At 43.9% G+C, this 18,620-nt stretch overlaps 1 protein-coding gene across 10 annotated transcripts in view; it reads right to left on the reverse strand.

Annotated features, from left to right (window-relative positions):
* LOC118398685 (protein FAM184A-like) overlaps positions 1 to 10,060 on the reverse strand; it is a 120,923-nt gene extending 110,863 nt beyond the window's left edge. For 7 of the 10 annotated variants that reach the window (XR_008071160.1, XM_052471019.1, XM_052471015.1 and 4 more), the window contains exon 1: positions 9,357 to 10,049. Coding sequence is in view for 9 of the 10 variants with exons in the window: in XM_052471019.1 (XP_052326979.1) it covers positions 9,357 to 9,518 (162 nt within the window). In the remaining variant the exon portion in view is untranslated. Of the gene's footprint in view, positions 1 to 9,356 lie in introns of all 10 variants that reach the window. The other 3 variants (XM_052471010.1, XM_052471011.1, XM_052471009.1) reach the window with 3 other exon arrangements.
* Positions 10,061 to 18,620: the final 8,560 nt, after the last annotated feature.

Consider the following 18,620-nt stretch of genomic DNA (forward strand, 5'->3'; position numbering starts at 1 on the left):
GGGAGAGTAATTGAAATAATGTTCAATATCCCCAGTCCCTGCAGGTAAAGTCATGGACAATGTGTTCTCAAATAACAAGCTTTTTTCTTCACCACAAAATACTATTGACTATAAAATGTGCAATTTTTTCTCTCTCCATAAATGGCATATTTCCTGAGAAAGATTGAGTTGTCAGACTTTCTTTCTTGCCATCCCTCTGGAGCACATCTTTGGTTGCAATCTTGCAGTACATTTCCTACCCACTCATAGGTACTGTAGCGTTAACATGCTTACGCAGAATAAGCGTTTTCTGTTAAGCCTGCAGTGCCATTTCATTCTGAGGTCAACCGGATAACGCTGAAGCTGTTTCCTAAAATAACATATTGTTACAGTTCCTCCCAGCAATACCTATTGGAACTAAGCTCTGGGCCACAGCCATCTGCTCTGTAGCACAGCCCAGGCAATCCTGCCACCTGATAAGACAAAGAAATCAAATCACTTTTAACCCCTGGGATTATGGCACGACACATGCAGACATTGCATTGCACTACATTCCCCTCTCTGGCAGAGGTATTAACGCAGCCTGAGCCCATCCTCTTGTGTGATCTCACTACAGAGAGAAATCCACTGGGGAGATGGGATGGACGGGACCACTTGGCACGGCTGGGCTAAAAGGGAGAAACACATTCCTTCAAGTGTGGTTGTCATCACTTTACAGAGAGCAATCCTCTCCATTTCAGAAGTAAATACATGGTGCTGGGAGCTAGCTGGAGCTAAATCAGAGATTGGTTTCATTCTAAGTGAAACATGCTCCAGAAGAAAGGTTAACAGTGCTTGGAGAACAGGATCGCTGAGAAGGCTGACTCTCTGGCTCCAACTCACTCTTTAAAGGCAATATTCCGTTAAAAATGGGAATCTGCATCATTAAGATAATATAACTATGTAACTAATGGGTTTATTCTATGTAAATGAGGAAACATGTTTTAACTGTGCTGCAAGGCTTGCGTCTAATGTTTCCACTACTGAGGCGGCAGGGTAGCCTAGTGGTTAGAGCGTTGGACTAGTAACTGAAAGGTTGCGAGTTCAAATCCCCGAGCTGACAAGGTACAAATCTGTCGTTCTGCCCCTGAGCAGGCAGTTAACCCACTGTCATTGAAAATAAGAATTTGTTCTTAACTGACTTGCTGACTAAAATAAAGAATAAATAAATACTGTAACTTTTGCTGACACCAGCCCATGATTTGGTAGCACAAAAACATTCTGCAGCGCCACGCAATAAAACGAAATGTAACCATCTGATACAGTCATTAAAGTAATTTACAGTTCTTTATTCAGAAGTGTCATAGACTACTGAGATGGAATTCAATAAATACTGTAAGTTGTTTCATCTAACATGTCCAAGCAGGAATGCATGATAGAAGATCATTTGATGTGCAACCTAATCCAGTGATTTGTCAAACCAAAATTCATGACATTAGGCTATTGTTGTTATATTTTACTGTCAAAATAGGGTTCCAGAATTGTTCAAAAGAGATTAATTTCCCTACATCTTTATGTGCACTAATATCACACAGGCCTGATTCATGATTTAGGGCTAATTGACCTGAGGAAGTGGAAACTAATAACGCATGAGCCTGATCGCTAACTCTAAATATAAAACCCACTCTAGAAGCCATGTATTTTTAATGTAATGTCCTAAAATACTTTTCACCAATGAGGTCTATGTATACACTTGCAATGGCCGATGCGCATTTTGCACAATCCGTATCTCAAAACCATATGAGATATCTCGTAGGCTAGGCATGACATTTTTTCAGATATCCAAATTGTCCCAAAAAATGTATACATACTAAACTAAAATATAAAACACAACATGTAAAGTGTTGGTCCCATGGTTTCATGAGCTGAAATAAAAAGTCCCCAGAAATTCCATACGCACAAAAGCTTGTCTGTCTCAAATTGTGTGCACAAATTTGTTTACATCCCTGTTAGTGAGCATTTCTCCTTTGCCAAGATAACCCATCCACCTGACAGGTGTGGCATATCAAGAAGCTGATTAAACAGCATGATCGTTACACAGGTGCCCCTTGTGCTGGGGACAATATAATGCCACTAAAATGTGCAGTATTGTCACACAACACAATGTCACAAAAGGTCAAGTTTTGAGGGAGCGTGCAATTGCCATGCTGACTGCAGGAATGTCCACCAGAGCTGTTGCCATATATTCAAATGCTAATTTCGCTTCCATAAGCCGCCTCCAACATAGTTTTAGAGAATTTGGCAGTATGTCCAACCGGCCCAACAATCGCAGACCATGTGTATAACATTGTGTGGGTGAGCGGTTTACTGATGTCAACGTTGTGAACAGAGTGCACCATGGTGGCGGTGGAGTTATGTTGTGGGCAGGCATAAGCTACGGACAATGAACAACAATTGCATTTTATCGATGGCAATTTGATTGGACAGAAATACCGTGACGTCATCAAGGCCAAGTGTGTGCGCACACACACACACACGTTTTACACTGCTCAAAAAAATAAAGGGAACACTTAAACAACACAATGTAACTCCAAAATCAATCACACTTCTGTGAAATCAAACTGTCCACTTAGGAAGCAACACTGATTGACAATAAATTTCACATGCTGTTGTGCAAATGGAATAGACAATAGGCAATTAGCAAGACTCCCCAATAAAGGAGTGGTTCTGCAGGTGGTGACCACAGACCACTTCTCAGTTCCTATGCTTCCTGGCTGATGTTTTGGTCACTTTTGAATGCTGGCGGTGCTTTCACTCTAGTGGTAGCATGAGACGGAGTCTACAAACCACACAAGTGGCTCAGGTAGTGCAGCTCATCCAGGATGGCACATCAATGCGAGCTGTGGCAAGAAGGTTTGCTGTGTCTGTCAGTGTAGTGTCCAGAGCATGGAGGCGCTACCAGGAGACAGGCCAGTACATCAGGAGACGTGGAGGAGGCCGTAGGAGGGCAACAACCCAGCAGCAGGACCTCTACGTCCGCCTTTGTGCAAGGAGGAGCAGGAGGAGCACTGCCAGAGCCCTGCAAAATTACCTCCAGCAGGCCACAAATGTGCATGTGTCTGCTCAAAGGGTCAGAAACAGACTCCATGAGGGTGGTATGAGGGCCCGACGTCCACAGGTGGGGGTTGGGCTTACAGCCCAACACCGTGCAGGACATTTGGCATTTGCCAGAGAACACCAAGATTGGCAAATTGCTGCCTGCAACATCCTCCAGCATGACCGGTTTGGCGGTGGGTCAGTCATGGTGTGGGGTGGCATTTCTTTGGGGGCCGCACAGCCCTCCATGTGCTCGCCAGAGGAAGCCTGACTGCCATTAGGTACCGAGATGAGATCCTCAGACCCCTTGTGAGACCATATGCTGGTGTGGTTGGCCCTGGGTTGCTCCTAATGCAAGACAATGCTAGACCTCATGTGGCTGGAGCGTGTCAGCAGTTCCTGCAAGAGGAAGGCATTGATGCTATGGACTGGCCCGCCCGTTCCCCAGACCTGAATCCAGTTGAGCACATCTGGGACATCATGTCTCACTCCATCCACCAACGCCACGTTGCACCACAGACTGTCCAGGAGTTGGCGGATGCTTTAGTCCAGGTCTGGGAGGAGATCCCTCAGGAGACCATCCGCCACCTCATCAGGAGCATGCCCAGGCGTTGTAGGGAGGTCATACAGGCACGTGGAGGCCACACACACACACACACACACACACACACTACTGAGACTCATTTTGACTTGTTTTAAGGACATTACATAAAAGTTGGATCAGCCTGTAGTGTGGTTTTCCACTTTAATTTTGAGTGTGACTACAAATCCAGACCTCCATGTGTTAATAAATTTGATTTCCATTGATCATTTTTGTGTGATTTTGTTGTCAGCACATTCAACTAAGTAAAGAAAAAAGTATTTAATAAGAATATTTCATTCATTCAGATCTAGGATGTGTTATTTTAGTGTTCCCTTTATTTTTTTGAGCAGTGTATAACACAATCTGCCATTGAAAGTGATGGTTGCTGATAATGGGCCTCTGTACGCCTATGTACATATTCCATTAAAAATTAGCCGTTTCCAGCTACAATAGTCATTTACAACATTAACAATGTCTACACTGTATTTCTGATCAAATTGATATTACACACACACACACACACACACACACACACACACACACACACACACACACACACACACTTGAAGTTGGAAGTTTACATACACCTTAGCCAAATACATTTAATCCGTTTTTCACAATTCCTGACAATTAATCCAAGTAAAAATCCCCTGTCTTAGGTCAGTTAGGATCACCACTTTATTTAAGAATGTGAAATGTCAGAATAATAGTAGAGAGAATGATATATTTATTTCAGCTTTTATTTCTTTCATCACATTCCCAGTGGGTCTGAAGTTTACATACACTCACTTAGTATTTGGTAGAATTGCCTTTAAATTGTTTAACTTGGGTCAAACCTTTTTGGTAGCCCTCCATAAGCTTCCCACAATAAGCTGAGTGAATTTTGGCCCATTCCTCCAGACAGATTTGGTGTAACTGAGTCAGGTTTGTAGGCCTCCTTGCTCACACACGCTTTTTCAGTTTTGCCCACACATTTTCTATAGGATTGAGGTCAGGGCTTTGTGATGGCCACTCAAATACCTTGACTTTGTTGTCCTTAAGCCATTTTGCCACAACTTTGGAAATATGCTTGGGGTCATTGTCCATTTGGAAGACCCATTTGCAACCAAGCTTTAACTTCCTGACTGAGGTCTTGAGATGTTGCTTCAATATATCTACATATTTTTCCTGCCTCATGATGGCATCCATTTTGTGAAGTGCACCAGTCCCTCCTGCAGCAAAGCACCCCCACAACATGATGCTGCCACCCTCGTGCTTCACGGTTGGGATGGTGTTTTTCGGCTTGCAAGTCTCCCCCTTTTTCCTCCAAACATAACAATGGTCATTATGGCCAAACAGTTCTATTTTTGTTTCATCAGACCAGAGGACAAAAAGTACGAACTTTGTCCCCATGTGCAGTTGCAAACCGTAGTCTGGCTTTTTTATGGCGGTTCTGGAGCAGTGGCTTCTTCCTTGCTCAACGGCCTTTCAGGTTGTCGATATAGGACTCGTTTTACTGTGGATATAGATACTTTTGTACCGGTTTCCTCCAGCATCTTCACAGGGTCTGTTGCTGTTGTTCTGGGATTGATTTGCACTTTTAGCACCAAAGTACGTTCATCTCTAGGAGACAGAACGCGTCTCCTTCCTGAGCGGTATGACGGCTGCGTGGTCACATGGTGTTTATACTTGCGTGCTATTGTTTGTACAGATGAACGTGGTACCTTCAGGCATTTGAAAATTGCTCCCAAGGATGACCCAGACTTGTGGAGGTCTACTATATTTTTTCTGAGGTCTTGGCTGATTTCTTTTGATTTTCCCGTGATGTCAAGCAAAGAGGCACTGAGTTTGAAGGTAGGCCTTGAAATACATCCACAGGTACACCTCCAATTGACTAAAATGATGTCAATTAGCCTATCAGAAGCTTCTAAAGCCATTACATAATTTTCTGGAATTTTCCAAGCTGTTTAAAGGCACAGTCAACTTAGTGTATGTAAACTTCTGACCCACTGGAATTGTGATACAGTGAATGAAGTGAAATAATCTGTCTGTAAACAATGGTTGGAAAAATTACTGTGTCATGCACAAAGTAGATGTGCTAACCAACTTGCCAAAACTATAGTTTGTTAACAAGAAGCTTGTGGAGTGGTTGAAAAATTAGTTTTAAGGACCCCAAAGTGTAGGTAAACTTCAACTGTACACACACATATACACACACAGTGGCTTGTAAAGTCTTCAACCCCCTTGGCATTTTCCTATTTTGTTGCCTTACAACCTGGAATTTAATTACATTTTTGGGGTGTTTGTGTCATTTGATGTACACATGCCTACCACTTTGAAGATGCTAAATATTTTCTATTGTGAAACAAACAAGAAATAAGACACAAAAAAAACTGAACTCTATAAGCTTGGCACATCTAGCCACTGGGAGTTCTTCATGGCAAAACTCCTAAAGCTCCATCAAGTTGGATGGGTTCCTCTGGTGTACAGCAATCTTTAAGTCATACCACAGATTCATAATTGGATTGAGGTCTGAGCTTTGACTAGGCCATTCCAAGACATGTAAATGTATTCCCACCACCACCAAAGCATCCCCAGACCATCACATTGCCTCCACCATGCTTGACAAATGGTGTCAAGCACTCCTCCAGCATCTTTTCATTTTTTTCTGTGTCTCACGAATGTTCGTCTTTGTGATCCTAACACCTCAAAAACTTAAATTTGTCCAGTGTCTGTTCTCTTTCCCATATTAATATTTTATTTTTATTGGCCAGTCTGAGATATGACTTTTTCTTTGCAACTCTGCCTAGAAGAAAAGCATCCCGGAGTCGCCTCTTCACTGTTGACGTTGAGACGTTGAGGTGTTTTGCGGGTACTATTTAATGACGTTGCCAGTTGAGGACACTCTAATGTACATGTCCTCTTGCTTAGTTTTGCACCGGGGCCTCCCACTCCTCTTTCTATTCTGGTTAGGGCCAGTTTGCACTGTTCTGTGAAGGGAGTAGTACACAGCGTTGTAGGAGATCTTCAGTTTCTTGGCAATTTCTTGCATGGAATAACCTTCATTTCTCAGAACAAGAATAGACTGACGAGTTTCAGAAGAAAGATCTTTGTTTCTGGCCATTTTGAGTGTAATCGAACCCTGTAATCGAACCCACACATGCTAATGCTCCAGATACTCAACTAATCTAGTTTTATTGTGTCTTTAAATCAGAACACCAGTTGTCAGCTGTGCTAACATAATTGCAAAATGGTTTTCTAATGATCAATTAGCCTTTTAAAATGATAAACTTGGATTAGCTTAGACAACGTGCCGTTGGAACACAGGATTTTCACCATGATAGAACTGAGTGTTTTGCATTGATCTCTTTTGGGTCTTGTGGAAACTGTTCAATGAGAGCCTGTAATTGCCAATGAAGTGGGGAAAATAGTATACTGATGTCAGGGATGACTGGAGGGCTAAATGCGCAGAAGTAGCTCAACACACGGTTATAAAAACTACATTCAAAGGTTTGTTGTTTTGTGAAATTAAGTATTATAAAACAGTGGGATTCTAGCTCAATATTGAGAGTTGAAAAATAAAAAGTATACCTACAGTACAGAAAGTTTTCAACAAGTACAACAGTAGTTGCTTCCAAATGGAATTTTATACATAGAGAATGCATGTTTCAGTGCCCACATAAGGGGAAAGGGAGTGAGTTCTCTCGTCACAGCAGCCGTCCCTAACGAAACAGGCACAGCCGCAGGGCAGACACAATCATTTCAGGAATAATGAGGATAATGCACTTTACTGTTCGGCCATATCATGGTCTTATCCAGGCAAGAAATAGGCAGTTTTGATTGCGGTGTCCAGGTAGAATGTGCAACTCGCACAGATACTACCAATTACACATATAACTCACGAAGCCATATCAAAGGGTCGCATAAATGTGACTAAATGGTCAAAGTCTGTAGCCCTGTTGTGTATAATAGTGTTGTAGTTTGACTATTAAGGTGGAAAGCTTTTTCTTTTAAAGCCTACAGCTAGATCCAGCTCTGTACTTAAAATAGGCTATAAAATTAGACTGCCTTGCACCTGTTTGTCCTTGGAACAATATTACGGGTGCATAATATATCTGCATAATATTCTGTTTTTAGTTGCTTTTATCTAGAAACCCATAACCTTACTCATAGCCAAAGCTAAGGACAAAAGACTGGTCAAGGCCAGTTGCTTCAGAAAAACATGCATCTTAATACCTGCGTGATATTACCTTGAACTATATGGAGCCGGTTGCTATGGCCAACTTACAGTCTTCACAGCCATCCTATATCAAATTCAACAGACAATAAAATACTGCTCTCGCGCGGGCAGCGGTACAAGGAAAAATAAACATTTTACAGAAAGGATTTTGTGCAAATGGTGTGACACAAGATCTGATTTAAAAAGACCAATAAAGGAAATATAAATCACATGGATTCCGTTCAAAAAGATGATTACAGTTGGCTAAAATATGGCCCATCAGTTTGAAATGCCTTTGCATCCAAACTTTTTTTTCCCTGCATCACTCATTCAGGTGACTATGAGATTGAAACAAACATCTAATGCGGTGCTGTAAAGCTGAGAAATATTAAAGTATTGCATCCCAATGAGCTTCAAAATACTGTAGTGTCAACCGACTCGGAATGACAGTGCAAACGTTATGAATCAGGACCTTACTGCAGTGAGTAGGAGACAGTGGTTTGACCAAACTAGAGCTGCAGAAACAGACAATGGAGCTGCCTTCTAATGCTTCTTTAAGGTAGGTTACATGTATCCCCTTTCAGACCCATGTCCACTACTGCAATGTTTTGACTGAGTTATGACCTGGACAAGAGGACACTTGCCACTAGTCTTTAAATCAGTTGAAGTCTGTCTGTGTCTGTTTGACAGGGCGGAAAAATACATGTCTTAACAGATGAAGCACAGACAGAGGAGAGGGGCTGCTGGGGTGTACAAACATGGTCACACACACTTTGGGTTAGTACGTAGGACAATCCTTTTGGATTAGTTATCAAATGGAAAACCGCAAGGCTAGAGTAGGTAAAATACTAGTCTGGTGTCCTAGTCTGTCTTGTACTTTAGCCAACTCACATATAAAATGTACTGAAATGTGAAACCCTGCCACGAGCAAAAGCTGTGCCCACTTTAAAGAGTTAAAAGCCTATACAAGGTCAGGTTCTAGGATCATGTGGAACCACTATCTCTTCTTTACTTCAATGGATCTTGCTCCGAGTGTGGATGGGATACTTGCCTCCTAAATTACCTTGTAGCAAAACATAGGCTTTATTAAAAGGGGTAACAATTACATGTTCTCAATTTGAAAATGGCTTTAGGATGTGATCAGCACACACACAATCATTTCATTCCAGCTGGTGGTATAAACAGCTGTTAGCACCTCAGGTTATAAGTTATTATTATTGAGCAGTATAAGACACTGAGTAACAGTAATGGCGTCCCGTGTTCAATTGTATGATTGAATAATACCCATGACCAAACTAGGCATTTCATTTTCTACAAACTTAATGACTACATTAGCTAGCAACATAATTGTTACATTTGCGTTCTGTAGAGTCAGAGCATCGATTCGCTGATGGAGGATAGGATCGGGGTCAGTTACCTCCTCAGCACCCGAGCCTTGACAGGTGCAGTAGCAGGGTCACAGCACCTGATACAAGGATCCTTGATACCCGAATATCTAAATATAACAGTTACAATCCTTACCTTTGTCAGCTGTGCTATTTTCTTGCTCATTTTGAGGTGCAGATCTTGGGTATATTCCATGGTGATTGTTGATGATGAGCCAGAATTATATTTCCCTGCTCCGGTCGATGGATTGCCAACAGCAGGGCTGTAGTACTGCTGCCAACCCGCTCCAGTCGCCATCTTCACGATCCTTCAAATGTTGTTACTATAAGAATGTGATGGAGCGATCAATGGCACAATGGTCAAAGCAGGTTCTCCTGCAACGGGATCTTTCTCCTCGAAACCGTAAAATAAAACAACATCAAGACATCAATCTTTCAACTGCTGGATATCAATCTCTCATTTTGCGCAGGAAAAAAACTAATGCAATAGCTGCTAGCATAACGTTGTAATATTTGCCCTTATTTGCTGAACCAATTAACACTGCCTACCATCATCATCACAGAAATGTTGCAGTTTCATGAAGAGGTCCTCAGCATTAGCTAACGTTAGGTAGCTATCGTTAGGTGTAGCAACAGCATTGGTTTGACCACACTCAAATTCCGGAAATTCGTTGATTTGTATTTGCACGAATGAAAGAGCTTGGTGAATTGATGTTACTCACGTTGAACCCGATATTTTGCACCGGAGAGAGCCGGTCCGAAGAGTGGTTTCTTCAATGCATAACTAGCTATGACAGGCTGAGTGGTTGCTGCACTGCTTAGGACTCGGTTACCATGGATCACTTCAACAGTTTACATGACTGACGTCAGTTCCGTTCGTTTTCACGCTCTCCCCTAAGTTACATTGATGCGATGAAATATTATTGGTACTGTTACGATGGGGATCAGAGTCAGCGGAAACCTTCAACACATTTCAATAGTATTAATCAAAACATTGTAATTTTTGCATATTTTGGTGATATGGTTCAAGAGCGAGAGTGTGTGTGTGTCGGTGTGTGTGTGTGTGTGTGTGTGTGTGTGTGTGTGTGTGTGCGCGCGCGCGTGTGTGTCTGTGTCTGTGTAGCCAGATCACACATTTTAGGAGGTGTGTGAGAAGGACAAAGCTGCATATTTTGGGGATATGGTTCAAGGAGCGAGAGTGTGTGTGTGTGTGTGTGTGTGTGTGTGTGTGTGTGTGTGTGTGTGTGTGTGTGTGTGTGTGTGTGTGTGTGTGTGTGTGTGTGTGTGTGTGTGTGTGTGTGTGTGTGTGTGTGTGTGTGTGTGTGTGTGTGTGTGTGTGTGTGTGTGTGTGTGCGCGCGCGCGCGTGTGTGTCTGTGTCTGTGTAGCCAGATCACACATTTTAGGAGGTGTGTGAGAAGGACAAAGCTGCATATTTTGGGGATATGGTTCATGGCGTGTGTGCGCGTGCGTGTGTGTTTGGCCAGATCACACATTTTAGGAGATGTGTGAGGAGGACAAAGCTGTTCATTGATCAAGCTTGCTGCCTGCATGCCTGGAGCACCTATACATAGGAACATTTCCACAGAGTTCGTCTTAAATCGCTGCTGAATATAGTAGGCTTGTAACTAGAGGTCAACCGATTAATCGGAATGGCTGATTAATTAGGGTCGATTTCAACTTTTCATAACAATCAGAAATCGGTATCTTTGGACACCGATTTGGCCGGTTTTATTTTAAAAAAATAATAATTTTACACCTTTTTAAAATATTTAAATTGTCAAGTCAGTTAAGAACACATTCTTATTTTCAATGACGGCTTAGGAACAGTGGGTTAACTGCCTCGTTCAGGGGCAGAACGACAGATTTTCACCTTGTCAGCTCGGGGGATTCAATCTTGCAACCTTACAAGCCCAACGCTCTAACCACCTGCCTCTCATTGCACTCCACAAGGAGACTGCCTGTTACACGATCGCAGTAAGCCAAGGTAAGTTGCTAGCTAGCATTAAACTTATCTTATAAAAAACTATCAATCAAAATCACTAGTTAACTACACATGGTTGATACTAGTTTATCTAGCGTGTCCTGCGTTGCATATAATCGATGCGGTGCGTATCGTTGCTCCAATGTGTCACGCCCTGGTCTAAGTATTTTGTGTTTATCTTCATGTATTGGGTCAGGCCAGGGTGTGGCATGGGGTTTTTATATTGTGGTGTGTTTTGTCTTGGGGTTTTGGTGTGTATGTATTGGGATTGTAGCTAGTGGGGTGATCTAGCAAAGTCTATGCCTGTCTGGAGTGGTTCTCAATCAGAGGCAGGTGTTTATCGTTGTCTCTGATTGGGAACCATATTTAGGCAGCCATATTCTTTGAGTTTGTCGTGGGTGATTGTCCTTAGTGTCCTTGTTCCTGTCTATGTTAGTTTTCACTAGTATAGGCTGTTTCGGTTTTCGTTACGTTCTTTGTTTTGTAGTGTTTGTGTTTTAGATTCGTGTTACGTTTTTTGTTCATTAAACATGGATCGCAATCTACACGCTGCAGTTTGGTCCGACTCTCCTTCACCACACCTAGAAAACCGTTACAGAATCACCCACCGTAAACGGACCAAGCAGCGTGTCAACAGGCAGGAGCAGCCCAAAGAGGAGATGCGAAATAAGGATTTCTGGACATGGGAGGAAATCCTCGACGGGAGAGGACCCTGGGCTAAACCAGGGAGTGTAGCCGCCCAAAGGTGGAACAGGTGGAGGCAGCGAGGAGAGCAGAGTCAGCCGGAGAGAGGAGCCGGCGATATGAGGGAACACGGTTGGCAAGGAAGCCTGAGAGTCAACCCCAAAAAAATCTTGGGGGGGGGCTCAGGGAGAGTGTGGCAGAGTCAGGAGTCAGACCTGAGCCAACTCTCCCTGTTTATCGTGAGGAGCCAAGGAGGAGACCAGAACCAGAGCCGGTGTTGGAGGTGAGCGAAGCAGAGACCGTGAAGGAGTTAATGGGGAAATTGGAGGAGAGAGAAATGAGGGAGTTGCTGTGTTGGTGCTTTTTGCATGGAATTCGCCCGACGGAACGTGTCGGGATTTGATGGCACCTGGGTCAGCGCTCCATACTCGTCCTGAGGTGTGTGTTAGTCGGCTGGTGAAGTTGGTGCCAGCCTCACACATCAGGCCTCCTGTGCACATCCCAGGCCTTGCACGTCCTGTGCCAACACTGCTCTCAAGATCTCCAGTACACCTTCACGGTCTAGCCCATCCTGTGCCACCTCCACACACCAGCCCTCCGGTAGCAGCTCCCCGCACCAGGCTTCCTGTGCGTGTCCTCGGCCCAGTACCACCAGTGCCAGCACCACGCATCAGGCCTACAGTGCGCCTCGCCTCTCCTGCGCTGCCGGAGCCTCCCGCCTGTTCAGCGCTATCAGAGCCTTTCTCCTCTCCTGCGCTACCGGAGTCTCCCGCCTGTTCAGCGCAGCTAGAGCCTTCTTCCTCTACAGCGCTGCTGGAGTCTCCTGTCTGTTCAGCGCAGCCAGAGCTGTCAGTCTGCATGGAGCAGCCAGAGATGTCAGTCTGCATGGAGCAGCCAGAGCTGTCAGTCTGCATGGAGCAGCCAGAGCTGTCAGTCTGCATGGAGCAGCCAGAGCTGTCAGTCTGCAAGGAGCTGCCAGTCTGCAAGGAGCTGCCAGTCTGCAAGGAGCTGCCAGTCTGCAAGGAGCTGTCAGTCTGCAAGGAGCTGTCAGTCTGCAAGGAGCTGTCAGTCTGCAAGGAGCTGCCAGTCTGTAAGAAGCCGCCCGAGCTGTCAGCCCACATGGAGCAGCCAGAGCTGTCAGTCTGCATGGATCAGCCAGAGATGTCAGTCTGCATGGAGCAGCCAGAGCTGTCAGTCTGCATGAAGCAGCCAGAGCTGTCAGTCTGCATGGAGCAGCCAGAGCTGTCAGTCTGCAAGGAGCTGTCAGTCTGCAAGGAGCTGCTAGTCTGTAAGAAGCCGCCAGAGCTGTCAGCCCACATGGAGCAGCCAGAGATGTCAGTCTGCATAGATCAGCCAGAGATGTCAGTCTGCATGGAGCAGCCAGAGCTGTCAGTCTGCATGAAGCAGCCAGAGCTGTCAGTCTGCATGGATCAGCCAGAGCTGTCAGTCTGCATGGATCAGCCAGAGATGTCAGTCTGCATGGAGCAGCCAGAGATGTCAGTCTGCATGATGCAGCCAGAGCTGTCAGTCTGCATGAAGCAGCCAGAGATGTCAGTCTGCAAGGAGCTGTCAGTCTGCAAGGAGCTGTCAGTCTGTAAGGAGCTGTCAGTCTGCAAGGAGCTGCCAGTCTGTAAGAAGCCGCCAGAGCTGTCAGCCCACATGGAGCAGCCAGAGCCGCCAGTCAGCGTGGAGCAGACAGAGCCGCCAGTCAGCGTGGAGCAGCCAGGGCCGACAGTCAGCATGGAGCAGCCAGATCTTTCAGTCTGCCCAGCACCACCAGTGCCGCCAGTCTGCCCAGTGCCGCCAGTCTGCCCAGCACCGCCAGTCTGCCCAGCGCCGCAAGTATGCCCAGCGCCGCCAGTCTACCCAGCGCCACCAGTGCCGCCAGTCTGCCCAGCGCCACCAGTCTGCCCAGCGCCACCCGCGCCGCCAGTCTGCCCTGCGCCGCCAGCGCTGCCAGTCTGCCCTGCGCCGCCAGTCTGCCCAGCGCCGCCAGTGCCCCCAGTCTGCCCAGCGCCGCCAGTGTGCCTAGCGCCGCCAGTCTGCCCAGCTCCGCCAGTGCCCCCCGTCTGCCCAGCGGCGCCAGTGCCCCCAGTCTGCCCAGCGCCGCCAGTGCCGCCAGTCTGCCCAGCGCCGCCAGTACCACCAGTCTGCCCAGCGCCGCCAGAACTGCCAGTCAGCCAGAATCCGCCAGATCTGCCAGTCAGCCAGGATCTGCTGAGACCACCAGTCAGCCAGGATCTGGTAGATCTATCTACCTGCCTGAGCTTCCTCTCACTCCTGAGCTTCCTCTTACTCCTGAGCTTCCTCTTACTCCTGAGCTTCCTCTCACTCCTGAGCTTCCTCTCACTCCTGAGCTTCCTCTCACTCCTGAGCTTTCTCTCACTTCCGAGCTTTCTCTCAGTCCCGAGCTGTCCTTCAGTCCCGATCTGCTCCTCAGTCCAGTGGGGTTCTGGGTGAGGACTACTAGGCCATGGTCGGCGGCGAGGGTGGACTATCCAGGGACGCAAGGAGAGGGGACTAAGACATTAACTGAGTGGGGTCCACGTCCCGCGCCGGAGCCGCCACCATGGACAGACGCCCACCCGGACCCTCCCTATTGTTTTGAGGTGCGTTCGGGAGTCCGCACCTTAGGAGGGGGGTTCTGTCACACCCTGGTCGAAGTATTTTGTGTTTATCTTCATGTATTGGGTCAGGCCAGGGTGTGGCATGGGGTTTTTGTATTGTGGTGTGTTTTGTCTTGGGGTTTTGGTGTGTATGTATTGGGATTGTAGCTAGTGGGGTGATCTAGCAAAGTCTATGGCTGTCTGGAGTGGTTCTCAATCAGAGGCAGGTGTTTATCGTTGTCTCTGATTGGGAACCATATTTAGGCAGCCATATTCTTTGAGTTTGTCGTGGGTGATTGTCCTTAGTGTCCTTGTTCCTGTCTATGTTAGTTTTCACTAGTATAGGCTGTTTCGGTTTTCGTTACGTTCTTTGTTTTGTAGTGTTTGTGTTTTAGATTCGTGTTACGTTTTTTGTTCATTAAACATGGATCGCAATCTACACGCTGCAGTTTGGTCTGACTCTCCTTCACCACACCTAGAAAACCGTTACACAATGTGTACCTAACCATGAACATCAATGCCTTTCTTAAAATCAATACACAGAAGTATATATTTTTAAACCTGCATATTTAGGCAATATTAACCATGTGAAATTGTGTCACTTCTCTTGCGTTCATTGCACGCAGAGTCAATGTATATGCAACAGTTTGGGCCGCCTAATTTGCCAGAATTGTACGTAATTATGACATAACATTGAAGGTTGTGAAATGTAACAGGAATATTTAGACCAATGGATGCCACCCCTTAGATAAAATATGGAACAGTTCCGTATTTCACTGAAAGAATAAACATCTTGTTTTCGAGATTATATTTTCCGGATTCAACCATATTATTGACCTAAGGCTCGTATTTCTGTGTGTTATTATGTTATAACTAAGTCTATGATTTGATAGAGCAGTCTGACTGAGCAGTGGTAAGCATTCATTCAAACTTCACTTTCGTGCTTTTTGCCAGCAGCTCTTCGTTGTGTGTCAAGCATTGCGCTGTTTATGGCTTCAAGCCTATCAACTCCCAAGATTTGGCTGGTGTAACCGATGTGAAATGGCTAGCTAGTTAGTGGGGTGCGTGCTAATAGCGTTTCAAACGTCACTCGCTCTGAGACTTGGAATGGTTGTTCCCCTTGCTCTGCATGGGTAACGATGCTTCGAGGGTGGCTGTTGTCGTTGTGTTCCTGGTTTGAGCCCAGGGAGGAGCGGGGAGAGGGACGGAAGCTATACTGTTACACTGGCAATACTAAAGTGCCTATAAGAACATCCAATAGTCAAAGGTTAATGAAATACAAAATGGTATAGAGAGAAATAGTCCTATAATTCCTATAATAACTACAACCTAAAACTTATTACCTGGGAATATTGAAGACTCATGTTAAAAGGAACCACCAGCTTTCATATGTTCTCATGTTCTGAGCAAGGAACTTAAACGTTAGCTTTCTTACATGGCACATATTGCACTTTTACTTTCTTCTCTAACATTTTGTTTTTGCATTATTTAAACCAAATTGAACATGTTTCATTATTTATTTAAGGCTAAATTGATTGTATTGATGTATTATATTAAGTTAAAATAAGTGTTAATTCAGTATTGTTGTAATTGTCATTATTACAAATAAAATAAAAAAATTGGCTGATTAATCGTATCGGCCAATAATCGGTATCGGTGTTGAAAAATCATAATCGGTCAACCTCTACTTTAGGATTCTCTATAGGAAGAGAATGCTAAAGCAGAATATCCCACTCAAACCATAGTCCAATTCATAGTCCTTCCTCTTATTCCTCTTATTCTGTCTGATTTCATTCACTCGCACAGTGGCTGCCTATTTGGCACACAGTTTTAGTTTCCCATTTCACTTATGCTTGGGATGAAAACAGGGAGAAGAAACATGTTAGCATTCCCTAAATTGTCATTTAACCTTTTACTGCAGTGGGCCACATAGAGTGTGTCTTGGTAGTCTTTAACAAATCTACTTTGAACTAAAAGTATACAAAATCAAATCAAATAAAATCAAATCAAATTTCATTTGTCACATACACATGGTTAGCAGATGTTAAATGCGAGTGTAGCGAAATGCTTGTGCTTCTAGTTCCGACAATGCAGTGATAACCAACAAGTAATCTAACTAACAATTCCAAAACTACTGTCTTATACACAGTGTAAGGGGATAAGGAACATGTACATAAGGATATATGAATGAGTGATGGTACAGAGCAGCATACAGTAGATGGTATCGAGTACAGTATATACATATGAGATGAGTGTGTAGACAAAGTAAACAAAGTGGCATAGTTAAAGTGGCTAGTGATACATGTGTTACATAAGGATGCAGTCGATGATGTAGAGTACAGTATATACATATGCATATGAGATGAATAATGTAGGGTAAGTAACATTATATAAGGTAGCATTGTTTAAAGTGGCTAGTGATATATTTACATAATTCCCATACACCTCACACCCATGGTTATGGGCTTTAAAAAAACAAGACACCTTGTCAGATATAGAGTTGAAACGTAAAATGTTGAGTTTGCATCCCAATATGAGACTTTATATACATCACAGAAGTTTGAAATATAACAAAACCGTTTGACATAAACACCGGATTTTCTGCAGATTTTGTGAAATATTGTTGATTATGAAAAATATGAATACAGTTCCACCCATGAGGCCACAAAAGGGCGATTTGGTCATTTTACTACAGAAAAGGGCTACAACCTCTTAAATGTAATTAAATGTAATCGAAAATGTAATCTATGTAACCCCCAAAAGTATTTTTTTATCATGAGAGGGCCTTATACAATAGGCTAACTAGTAATGCTGCATACTCCAAGAAAGGTTCAAATCTCACCTTTCTGTTACAAATAGCTATACATTGCTGAGTTGTAGTGACTTTTGAGGACACAAGCTCAAGTACACAGTACAAATGTGATAAAAATAGGAAAATATGAAATATTGTATATTATGTATTTCCTATTGATCAGAACTGCATGAATAAGTCTTGAAATGCTTATATATATAGTACAATAAAACGACTAACAATAAGATTTAGCCTATCACAGTTAATACAGCATGACCAAAAACTATAGGCGACTGCACCATTACTGCATGTCAGCGGCATGAAACAGTGAATTGACTGGAAACCAGGTGGTCTACGCTCCAAATTGAGTTGTGCTTTGAGGAGAACACTTACATTTTGTCAAGGCAGAGATGAGTGGCCGAGACCGAGGCGCGCGTGGAAAACAGAGGCATCAATTCAGGCTACAAGTGTAGAATTAATGACAATCGCAGAACTTCATTACACTTCACGTAAGTGTTTTGTAACTGATGTCTCTTCCCAGTCATCAAATTGCGGGTGCACAGTTCATTGTTGGGGTTTGGATGCTGAAATTATTTTGTGAGTGAACGAATGTTCGCGGGTAGCCTACAGGAGCGCCTTTGTTTAGTGATTGTTTAACAATAACATTAAAACATCATGACTGGTTGTGTTTATTCCACATTAAAAGCCATAGACGACGTGTCCATAAGGACAGGGGAAGCTAAGCTTTCCATAAATTACATTTTATTAAATTGCCAAAATTATATACCCAAATAAGCTTTCTCCTTTCTATAGACGACAGAAATAAATAAAACATCATTGGTCTACTATGCCAGAAAGCATGGTTTGGCCAGAGAGGTTCATTAGCTTCTTAAAAAATATATGTTGATTGTTTTAAATCACATAACCTACAGTTACATAGCCTACAGTCAGAAGGGCAATCATACCAAATAAGATTGTTAAATTGCAACTGTCAGTGAAAAACAGAGAGACCCAGCCAGGCATATTGCATTTTTAAAAAAATACAACCAAGGAAACTGTTTGGAAAGCAAATGGCTATTGGTGTAAAGAGATGACAATGAAAATACTTTTAGTCATCAACATTATTAACTTAATTGTCACCAGCAGAGAACATTGGCCAAGGTGAGGTGCGTATTCACTTTCTTCATCATTCGGTCAGTCCCACTTTTGTTTGTTTTTGGACAGTAATTTCCTCCTCCAGGTTAGATGGACTTCATATTGTATTTGTGTCTCCCCTTTTCGTAGGCCGATTAAATGGATCAGAAAATATTGTTTTTATTGATATGTTTGTTTGTCAG

The sequence above is a fragment of the Oncorhynchus keta genome, chromosome 19 (genome assembly GCF_023373465.1).
Source record: "Oncorhynchus keta strain PuntledgeMale-10-30-2019 chromosome 19, Oket_V2, whole genome shotgun sequence".
Classification (NCBI taxonomy): domain Eukaryota; kingdom Metazoa; phylum Chordata; class Actinopteri; order Salmoniformes; family Salmonidae; genus Oncorhynchus; species Oncorhynchus keta.